This window comes from Strongylocentrotus purpuratus, unplaced genomic scaffold (assembly GCF_000002235.5).
Source record: "Strongylocentrotus purpuratus isolate Spur 01 unplaced genomic scaffold, Spur_5.0 spur5_scaffold_20, whole genome shotgun sequence".
Lineage (NCBI taxonomy): Eukaryota > Metazoa > Echinodermata > Echinoidea > Camarodonta > Strongylocentrotidae > Strongylocentrotus > Strongylocentrotus purpuratus.
In genome coordinates, this window is record NW_022145606.1 from 51246409 (window position 1) to 51258322 (window position 11914).

General features: G+C 37.5%; 1 protein-coding gene across 1 annotated transcript; it reads left to right on the plus strand.

Annotated features, from left to right (window-relative positions):
* The first annotated feature begins 7393 nt into the window (after window positions 1-7393).
* LOC105442729 lies at window positions 7394-11653 on the plus strand. The gene is made up of 2 exons (XM_011675136.1): window positions 7394-7681; window positions 9736-11653. The coding sequence occupies exon 2, from the start codon at window positions 10014-10016 to the stop codon at window positions 11577-11579; it is 1566 nt and encodes a 521-aa protein (XP_011673438.1). The 5' UTR covers window positions 7394-7681; window positions 9736-10013; the 3' UTR covers window positions 11580-11653.
* The last annotated feature ends 261 nt before the right edge of the window (window positions 11654-11914 follow it).

Genomic DNA, 11914 nt, shown 5'->3' on the forward strand with positions numbered 1-11914 from the left:
TGGTGAGAGCAACAGAAATATGGATTTTAAACCGAATCAAACAGATACTTTACCTATACTTCGACTAATCAGAGAAGGCCATGCACAGGTGTATGAGCCAAGATTCTCCTCCTCTCACTTTGTAGTCAGCATGGAAGAACACGTAGTCCAGAGTTTGTAGAGTTTCATGATCTGTCTTACCATAGTTGGTGGTACGTCTATGGTCTTACCTTTATACAAAAAACATTGATCTAATGACTTTATTTCTTCCACCTAGGATAGAATAGTTATACAAAGTCATGTGACCGAGATATAACTCTAAAGAACGTTGTATAATTTCAAATAGTTATTAACATCTCATAGTTTTCCTAAGATTTTTATTATTTTTTGTGTGGGGGGGGGGGGTTGATAAGAATACTCTCCCCCTTAAAACGCGTATATTTACATCACAGGGATTGTGAAAGCATTCATTTGATGTTAGACTGCTATGATTCATATTCATATTAATCTATTTTCTAATAAAGAGCAACGGAGCACATCTTTTGTCAACGCTCACACACTGTGTGTTTAGGGGACAATTACTTTTGTTCTCTTTTTGCCATATTTATGCACTGAGCATGACTTAAAAATGCCGATGAATTTGTGGGCGGATTTGTGCCAATTGAGAATTAGTTTGACGTGGCAAAGCATACAATCTTTTCCCACTCGTTTATTTCACTTCTCGCAAAATTATTAATAATCAAAATGATTCCTGGCAACGAGATGACTGTATATAATGTTTTGCTTGCTTGTTCACAACATATGGAATCCAGGTGGTATTTTGTGGGTGAGAGGATTTCACACGAAAATGTGCCAATATGTCTGATGAATTTTGGATTATGATGACGTGTAACAAAGAAATCAGAGACACCTGGCAGGAAAATTTGATGAAAAAGAAATGTTAAGTTGTTGGTTTGTTGCAATATTTGTAATGGGGGTGTGGGTATTAAAAGGGGTAAAAGCGATACCAGGTAAGTGGGAAATAGAGAGGAAGAGAGAGAGAGAAAGAGGGAGAGAGAGAGAAAGTGGGGGAAGAAAGGAACTAATAGAGAAAGAGAAAGAAAGAGAAGGAGAGAAAGGGAGGAAATGAGAGAGTGGATACAGATGAAGGGGGGGGGGGGGGAGAAACAACTAATAACAGATAATAACAGATAATCATAATGAGAACTCAAGTTATTTACAGTGTTGAACCATGGGTCAAGCCAATGAGGGGTACTAGTGAATTGAGGGAGAAAAAAGAGGGGGAGGGGCGCATTATGCACTTGAATAGGATACATGACATTAAGCTATATGTTTATGGGTGTATGAAAGAAAGATGGATTTCATGCCGAATCAAACAGATGCCGTACTTTAGATTATTAGTTATACTTCAACTGATCTGCTATCTCTGTTCTACAATGAAGGCCTTGCATGAGCAAAGATTATCTCATGTCACTTTGTCTTCAGCAGTTTGTTTAAGTTTCATGATCTGTGTTACCCTTCTAAAGACATTGATGTTTTAATGACTTCATTCCTTCTACCTAAGATAGAATAGTGATACAAAGTCATGCGACCGATATATAAGTCTGAAGAACGTTGTCTAGTTACAGATGGTTATCTGCTAGTCTTCTTTCTTCTTCTTTTGTTTTGGTTTGGAGGGGTGGATAAGCATACTCCCCCCCCCCCCCCCCTGCGACACCTCTATTGATATCACGAGGAATGTTAATTAATTCATCTTATATTAGACTGCTATGATTCATATTCATACTAATCTATATATTTACAAAGAGCAATGGAGCATATCTTTTGTTAACGTTCATACATTGTGTGTTTGGGGACAATTACTTGTCATTCTTTACTTGCCATATGCATGCACTGTATGCATTCATGAGTGAAAAATACCATACATTTGTGGGCGGATTTGTGCCAGGCGAGCATCAGTTTGACGTGGCATGGCATACAACTAGACGCCATCTTGATTTGCACCTAATACACATATTACAAGAGGTTGGATGAATTGGTCCTTTTCAGACAGTATCAATTATAAAAGGAGCATCTAGACGATCAACTTTCTTTCTAACTTCACATTAAGGTGAGCCGTACATTATGTAGGCCTAGGTCATTTTGCTGTGAACAATGTTGGTGTCATAGAAGGAAGTGGATGAAAAAATAGGTAATTGTGCAATAAAAGGAGAAATCGGGTGTACGCATGTGGGATGGGGTATGTTTGGACGAAGAAAGATGAGAATACATCGTAAAAGTTTACTTTTCAGATAGATTAGGGCCTACAACATGAACAGAAATGTGATCGATAGCTTCTTCTGAGAAACGGAGAGAATGGGAGGGAGGGACAACTAATAACAGATAATCATAATGGAAACTTGCTGAGACATTTACAGCGTAGTAGCATGGGTCCAGCCAATGAGGGAGCAGCATTAAAATAGGGGGAGGGGCGCAACGTAAATTTGTACATGCCAATGGTGACATTTAGCTAAATGTTCATACATGTAGTTTACAATATTCGTTATAGTGACAATCTTGAAATGACTCGAAAATCGAATACTCAAGGAACACTAGTATACCAGATATTGAAATCACATAAAAGAGGAAAGATGGGGAAGAGAGAGAGAGAGAGAGAGAGAGAGAAAGAGAGAGAGAGAGAGAGAGAGAGAGAGAGATGCGTGATGATTAATGAAAGAATGAAGGGGGTAGAAAAAGAAAGAGGATAAAGTTTTGATTTGATTTTATTTACTTATTTCTGTTTGATTTTCTTTTTCTTTTGCATTTTTACAAATATATAACAAACAAATATTGCAAATTTACACATGACAAAAGAATATATGTAGAATAAAGTAAGGCTGGCTGTAACTAATCGAAAGCATCAAACAGGAGGGTTGACAAAATAAGCAAAGCTTGATAGTATGACTACCCTCAAAGGATACATAATAATACAAATATGGAGGAACAAAATATAAAAAGATTTAAAAAAGAAAAAAGAAAATGCAAATTTGAATATTGAGTGGCCAACTTGGGATATAATAGAATGAGATACGCGAGGTTCGGACAGTAAGAATGTGAATGTATGATCAGCCAGCTGGTTTTAAACCTGGGCCTGCGAGTCGTAGCCTTGAAATGTTTATATAGAAGACAGTGTTTATTCAGTATCCCAAGTAGGCCACTCTTTATTCATACGTTTATTCATACGTTTATTCATACCAGGTCATACCAGTAGGATAGAGATGAGGAAAAAATAGGGAGAGAGAGAGAGAGAGAGAGGGGGGGGGGGGAGAACATATGATAAATAATCATAATGAGAACATGTTCAGATTAAGTTGTTGTAGCATTGGTCCAGCCAACGAGGGGCACCAGTGAAATAGGGGGAAGGGGGGGGGGGGCAACGTGCACTTAGGTTCATCCTATTCGGCGACATGTCCATACACTGTTGGTCATAATGGTGGAATAATTATTTTTACCCCAATTTATGGAAATATTTTGAAAATGATTTATTCCTAAAAGATCTAGATAATAGTATACATTCTCAGATTGTATTGAATAATAATTTGTGAGTGTTTGTTTTGCGTGACTGCCAAAGCGTGTGTGTGCTACAATGCTAATCAACTAGGGGACCCACGTCTTTAAGTCATAACTGACAGTAATGAGGATAGTGCCTCACTAATATAGGACATCGACACGGTCTTGATCCTGGGGGCTCACAGTAACGAGGCCATTGCTTAACCACTGAATCATGACTGTACGGATCGGGGGCTAGGGTACGGGGCCGCCCCAAATACAAAAACAAAAAAAATGCAATAAATCATCAATAATTCATTGCATTTTGCCCCGATCCCCAACATAAAACAATCCTTTACTTGGGCATGCCTTGAACCATAATGCATGTCCCTAATCATATATAAGTGCGGTGGAGATCAAAGTTAAATATGTCAGATTCTGGAATAGTCATGCGGCTGAGAAATAACTCTCAAGAACTTTGACTAACTACAACTGGTTATCTGCATCTAATAGTTTGTTTCTAGCACAATAGAAACTTTGTTTCGGGGGGGGGGGGCTGGATGAGCGTACTGTCCCCTGTAATGCCTCTATTGAGATCACAAGGCACGTGAATGCATTCATCTCATGTTAGACTACTATGATTCATATCTATTTACAAAGAGCAACGGAGCATATCTTTTGTCAAAGTTCATTTATTATGTGTTTGGGGCACAAGTGCTTCTTTTTCTCTCTACACCTGTACTTGTCATATTCATGCACTGTATGCATGCATGAGTGAAAAATGCCCATGAATTTGTGGGCGAATTTGTGCCATAACAAGTGTCTTGTTCCACTCGTTTGCTTCATTTCTCGCAAAATGATTCCTGGCAACGAGATGACTGTATATAATGTTTGGCTTGCTTGCTCACATTATTTGGAATCCAGATAGTATATGTTCGGGTGAGAGGCTTCACACTAAAATGTGCCCATATACGTCTATGTGTACTAGATGGAAAACAAATACTCTGATGACTTTTAGATTTTGGCGACGTGAAACAAAGAAATCAGAAACACCTGGAAGGAAAATTTGATGGAAACGATACTTTAAGTTTGTTTGTGGCAATTTTTGTAATGGGATGGTGTGAAAATAAACGATACCAGGGAAAGGGAGAGAGCGAGAACGAGAGAGAGAGAGAGAGAGAGAGAGAGAGAAAGTGGGGAAAGAAATTAATTAATATAAAGAGCAATGAGAAGGAAGGTGATAGCGCTGATTAAAAGAGTAAAAGTGGTTTAGAAGGAAAGAGAGAGGGAGAAAAAGAGGGAAAGAGATGGACAGACATCTAATAACAGATATTCACAATAAGAAGTTGTTAAGATATTAACAATGTTGTAGCATGGGTCCAGCCAATTAGGAGGCACCAGAAATAGGGAAGGAAATAGGGGCAGGGGCAACATGTAGTTAGGGTACATGCCATTCAGCTAAATGTTCATACATGTAATTATCAAGATTTGATATAGTGAGAATCTTGAAATTATTTGTAAATCAAATTGTCAAGGAACACTATAGTGCAAGAGATGAAATCACATCAAAACACTACACACAACGCCAGAGAAAGAATGAGAAAAATAACGAGGAAACAATGTAACAGAGACACATGACAGGAAATTTTGATTAAAAAAAGGGGAAGAAAGAGAGAGGAAGATAAAATCAAAGAAGAAATGAATTAATAGAAACAAAGATGTGAACAGTTTTGTAGCATGGTTCCAGTTACAGAGGGAGCAACATTGAAATAGGAGTAGAAACAAAAAAGGGGGAAGCGGCGCAACATGCACTTAAGCATATAATTTACAAGATTCGTTATAGTGAAAATTTTGAAATTAATTGAAAATCAAATTATCAAGAAACACTAGAGTAAAAGATGAAATCAAAGAAAATCACTATACACAGCTGTAGTGAAAGAAAGAGAAAGATCATGATGAAACAATGTAATACTAACAGAGACACTTGGAAGAACAATTTGGTGGAAAAGAAGTTTGAAGTTGTTGGTTTGTTGCAATATTTGTAATGGGGATAGGGGTATCAAAAGGGATAGTGTGAAAGAAAGTGATAACAAGGAGTAGGAGATAGAAGGAAAGAGAGAGAGAGAGAGAGAGAGAGAGAGAGAGAAGGGGAGGGAGAGAGAAAGTGGGGGATGAAAGGAATCAATAGAGAAAGAGAAAGAAAGAGGGGAAGAAAAGAGCAAGTGGATACAGAAGAAAGGGGGAGAAAAGAGGCAAGGAAAGGGAGAAACAACTAATAACAGATAATCATAATGAGAACTCAAGTTATTTACAGTGTTGAACCATGGGTCGAGCCAATGAGGGGCACTAGTGAATTGAGTGAGAAAAAGAGGGGGAGGGGCGCATTATGCATTTAGGGTACATGCCATTCAGCTAAATGTTCATGGATGTATACGAGAAAGATGTATTTTAAGCCGAATCAAACAGATACTGTACTTTAGATTATTAGTTAATGTATTATTGAATCGTCTATTAAAGCACACTGATTAAAAGTAGGTTGAAAAAGAATCATCATACTACAGTACCCTCACGTTACATAGACTCCATATATTTCATCCCAAAATCAAAACAAAACTCGTGATATGACCAATAATCAATGTTAGTAATATCGGAACAGACATTAGTTAGAGTTCATATCAGGAGATAATTTTAGGATGAAATAAATGGATAAAAGTCACATATTATATAGGACACATTAACACATCGCTCATTGCAGATTTATCTTTTTAGGTGGTTAAGCATGTTATGTGTGAACAAGGCACATTATACAACCTTCATCGATCATGAAAGAATGAATGCTGAAAATATAAATGATTCATAGAAAAATGTACTATTCATTGTAAAAAGAAAAGACATTCTTAATTACATACATGTGCAGAATCACAAATAACTTTCAAGAAGTAAATACATATAGCAGTCCAACATACGGAAGGAAATGATCAAAGGCAACATAATTTCCTGCTTCATCTACTTGGAGCCTGAAGGATATTAACTCTACAATCTACATGTATGTCAAAGCATATGATTAAACACCCTTCTGGCTCTCAGCAGACTATTCATTAATACTAAAAAGACATGTTGATGTATATACATGTACATGTATATACATACACATACATGTACAGTATTAAACAGCTAAATTGTTCATACCCTAATCAAGTGTTGTAATTGTAATAAGTATATGTATTTGAAGAAAAAAATTGATACGTTCAGATTCATGTTTCTTGAGATTGTGACATATACACGCTTAACTTCAACATTATTCAACAAAGGCGCTGATCCAACCAGCCCACCTCTCGTTCTTGAGTTACGAAAAACAACACAAAACATCAAACCTACAAGGGTTATGAATAATATGGTTGTTAGTTGTATATGTCAATGTATCATCCATGTATTTAACTTTACACAAGTACATGTACAGGTTTGTAGGCATCCTACTGGCTCCAATTACAAATAATGCTATACAATGAAATAAGTTACACAGTTTTGTTATCTATCAGGATACCATGCTTACTACATAGTCATACATATAGCTGTAGCATAGAGTACCGAAGTATGACGTAATACTGGCGCAGTCAAGGTGCTGGATCCAAGCAATGTTGTGCCAAACACTGGCGTGGTGATCACCCAGGCGCCAACCACTGACTTTGACCCCTTCCTACGGTGAACCTCATACACATACTCTGTAGTACGGAACCAGTAACCTGGACGACGAGCGAATATGACGTTAACAGTATCAATAGTACTCTATACTGAGTACTATTGATGACCATGGAAATCATATTCATACTAATCTATTCACAAAGAACGACGGAGCACACCTTTTGTCAACGCTCATACGGTGTTTGTTTGTGGGGTTGCTATGTGATTGCTATATCCATCCACTGTATGCATGCGTGCGTGGCAATTTCTCATAAATTTATGAGCCAATCAATAGCAAGTGAGCATCAGTTTATTAAACGTGGGACGGCATACAACTACACGCCATCTTGATTTGCACATAATTATACTACAAAGAGGTTGGATGAATAGTTCTCCTTCAGATGAAGTATGATTTATGATAGCAGCATCTAGATGATCAACTCTCTTTCTTACACATTACAAAGGTTAATATTGCAAGAAACCGGTAATTAAGGTAAGCTGTACATTGTATTTTGGTCATTTTGCTGTGAACAAGGTTGGTGTCATAGAAAGAAGTGGTTGATAAAAAGGTAATTGTGCAATAAAAGGAGAAACAGGTGTATGTATGTGGGATGGGGTATGTTTGTCTTATCTGGAGGAAGAAAGATGAGAATAAGAAGTAACAATCCAATATGAAAGTTTTCACATAGATCAGGGCCTACAATATGAAAAGAAATGTGATCAATATCTCTTTATAAATGTCTCTTTCTTTCTTTCTCTATTCCTCACTGCCCGAAGTTTATCATGATTCGGGCAACACGGCGCCCGAATATGACCCTATTTCGAGTCTTGTACTGCATATTGAAATATGTTTCTATTCGTTCGCCTTACTTCACGCTAAAATGATAAATCAGGATGATTCCTGTCAACGAGTTGTTTGAATATAATGTTGTGCACGCTGCCTCACAATATCTGGAATCCAGATAGTACTTTTTCAAGCGAGAGGCTTTCACACGAAACTGTGCTTATGCATTTATACATGGGTACGAGGGATGAAAAACGAATCCTCTTATGAATTTTGGATAAGGGTGGCGTGAAAACTCCTTAAGTGGTGCCGTTAATTCAAAAAAGGTAAAAATGCTGATCTCGAAGAAAAAAGACTGGAGCACCCCAGCCCCCTCCTCCCCCCTCCACTTATTGAGTCCACTACATGCTACGGGGTTCAACAACAGGTAATTTTATATTACATCACTTTTTCATTGCAGTTATAAAGCTTTGCATACACTGCTCCACATGTCTCGACCACTTGATAATATCACTGCAAAAAGAGACTGCTCTATCATCGCGCGCACAATCCTATACCTACGCAAAACAAAAGGATCAATATGTCAATTTCGCTAAAATAGTATTACCTATTAATTGTACAGATTCATGAAAAATATACAAATAGATATATGAATTCAATGTTTCCAGTCACGATAATCTTGTAGAAAGAACATTTAAATTTTGCAAAGCATGTGTAATGAAATTACATTATAAAGATTTAGACTGAAAGAAACTATTAATTTTACTTAAATTTCATGTAGGCCTACATTTCAGTGGATTTTTTAATGTAATTTTTTAAAGGGTTGTTGCAGATTCAAGACCATATAATTGTTTTTAAAAATGAATGAGAAAAACAGTAAATTACCTTTTTATATAGAATTAAAAGCAATTTCACCGAATAAAATACACTGCCTTCCATTAAAGGGACTTATTAGCATTGTTAAATTGAGAGAAAAAGGTGCTTAGGTAGTAACTTCAATGCTAGATGTACAATTAAAGATAGTCTGAAAGTTTGAGTGAAAACGGACCATAATTAGTGATTAAAATTGGGAAAAACTGATCTGATCGCTTCGTTAATTCTCTCAGCTATATTATTACAATTTAATTACATTTTAGGTGAATGTAAATCGTCACAAAGAAATTATTTGGCTCTATATACCATTCCAGACATTTAAGTGTTGACATATTTTTAATAGCCTGTTTTATGTCTTAGTGTCATGGAAAAACGGTTGGGAAAATTCAAAAATGGTTGGGAGAATTTACTGTTAATCTCTGTGAGAGGGTGTTGCACAGTATGACGCCTTTAAGGGAAACGATAAATATCTTTGTGGTTTGAAAAAGTTCTCATGATTTTTTGCCTGTTCGATGATAAGTACAGTAGAAGGAATAAAATAAGTTACATTTCATACAAAAATTACAAAGTTTTTTTTGTATCAACCTTCAACAATGTTACCGAGTCACTTTAATGTTCTTTTGATCTGAAATTTACATCAGTAAATTTTTACCAATGGAGGTCATTGTAATAAATATATTCTATTCTCTATTCTCGCGTGGTCTTTCCCTTCCTTTCTCTGTCTCTGCTCCTTCATCTATCCCTCCTTCTATCACCGTTCCCTGTCCCCTCTGTCTTTCCCGCACCCATCCACCCTACCCATTTTTCCCCTCACCACCCCTCTCTCTCTCTCTACTCCCCCCTCTCTCGCTCTCTCTCTCTTTCTCTCTTGGAAATCGTTCTTTCTGCAGGTCAATACTCCGATCAGGATGGCGGCTAGATTCAGCTCTGCAGAACACATCTATGAAGGAGAGAACTGTGAATCAATCACAAATGTAACGTATACGTAAAGGAGAAGAAGCTCTGCGGTGGCTGCGCCCCCCCAAGGGGGAAGCATCGGAAAAAGCAAGAAAGGGTGGGTCCTTTTTTTATTGTGAGAAACTCAATTGTAACTCACTTAAAGAAAAGAAACTGTATTGTAAAAAACATGTTCTAGGATTGTGTTATTCGTGCGCACATATAGATCATCATGGGGCAGGGTTGCGTGCGACAGGATATAGAGGGCGCCATCATGGAAAATATAGCGATTCTAACCACTCTAAAAGAAAAGGCAAAGGACAAATTAAAGCTTTGTCGAGTTTATGGAGATCAGATTCGCCAGTGTAGGAAATACACCGACACCCATCTACAAGCTTTGAAAGGTGAGGTTGATTCGGTAATCAATGAGGCGATCCAAACAGACAAGGACAAAGAGAAGGAGGATGCTGCGAAAATCAACCAGGAGATTGATGACAAGAATCAGAAACTTGAAGAGAAGATTCCAAAGATCAATGAAAATATTCGTAAAAACGATGAGGAGAGAGAGAAGCGACTTGAACTTAACCGTACAGATGCAGAAAGAAGACGAGAACCAATCAACAATAAACAACTTAGTCTTCAAACAGACATTAAGAACATCGCTGAAGAGAAAGAAAGAAAGATTGGTGAGTTGGAGAACACATGGCAAGATGATACAAAAACCACAGAGAATATAATAAAGACACTTGGCACAGTACTTGAAGATGAAAAAAATATCGTCAAAGATGGGCATCATGTGAAAACATCAGTGAGTGGTATATTAAAGAAGCCACTGAATGAGGGTGAGGTGGAACAAATCACTGGTACCATATTGGGTGTGAGGTTTATGAAAGGTGCTGGGAGAGAGAAGTATGATGGGAGGATTGATGGGTATGATGGGGAGTGGAAGCTCATTAATACAATCAATATCAAAGATAAAATCGAATTCCCGATCATTGCAGGATACATTGATGAATACAATGTGATAATCAATGATCTAGTATCAGGTACATACATGTTACATATGAACACTAGACACACTCAGAGAGTGATAACCGGTAGTGGTGGTACATCATGTGTTTCATCCAGTGCATTGTTGAATGATGACAAGGTAGTATGCGGTAAAGTAATAGGTGAAGGGTGTACAGGGGACAGCTTGACTGGATGCATCAGTGTGTATGACAGACAATGGAAGCACATCAATGACGTCACAATACCAAAAGACACAGCGCTTAAAGAAGCAGCGGTGTATGTAGCTGTTGACCAGGATGGGATGATTATCGCTGCTGATGCAGGAGAGTCTAAGATATACGTCATCAAACCAGCTGATGGTAAGATCATGAATACCATCACGTGTAAGGAGAATATAATGATGCATGATCTGCTATCATCAGGTCACATCATCGCACAACCCTCAACACCAGATCACAGAGTGCTCATCATCGACAGACAGGGTGCTCATAGGGAAATCCACCACAGTGATACGATCCTGAGTGTCTGCATCGATCCTATGACAGACGACCTCTACGTCGTGACATCAGATGATGAGTATAATACGTGTGTGATTGATCAGGTGATGAGTGGGGGTGAAATGAAGAAGAGAAGAGTAGCATCATTCCCTGTATCAACAGAATTGGACCCACCGGTGCTTAGGGAGTGGTTACTTGTATCGTCTCGCGTGATCATGACGCCATCAGGGAAACTGATTGCTAACGATGGAAAAAACATTCTCGTATTCAAAAACAGATTTACCCTCTAAATCAAATCCTCTTTGATTACAATTTTCCATGTTCCCTACGTATACACACGCATGTACATAAACATATGATATGGCTATCATCACTAGCATCCCCTTAATTACATGCAGATCCCAATACGGGTGTTATAACAAATATCTAGATTAGCAATGATTATATGATATACAGGATAAGAAATTGTCACATTAAAAAACAATGTCTATATTTCAAAGAAAAGTATAGCAATACATGAACTTGCATAAGTTCAATTACAATAACCATAACAAGGTTCAAGCCAGGTTTGTGCAATGAATTAAAGAATACAAAAAGGAAGAGAATATACAAAGATGCAATAATG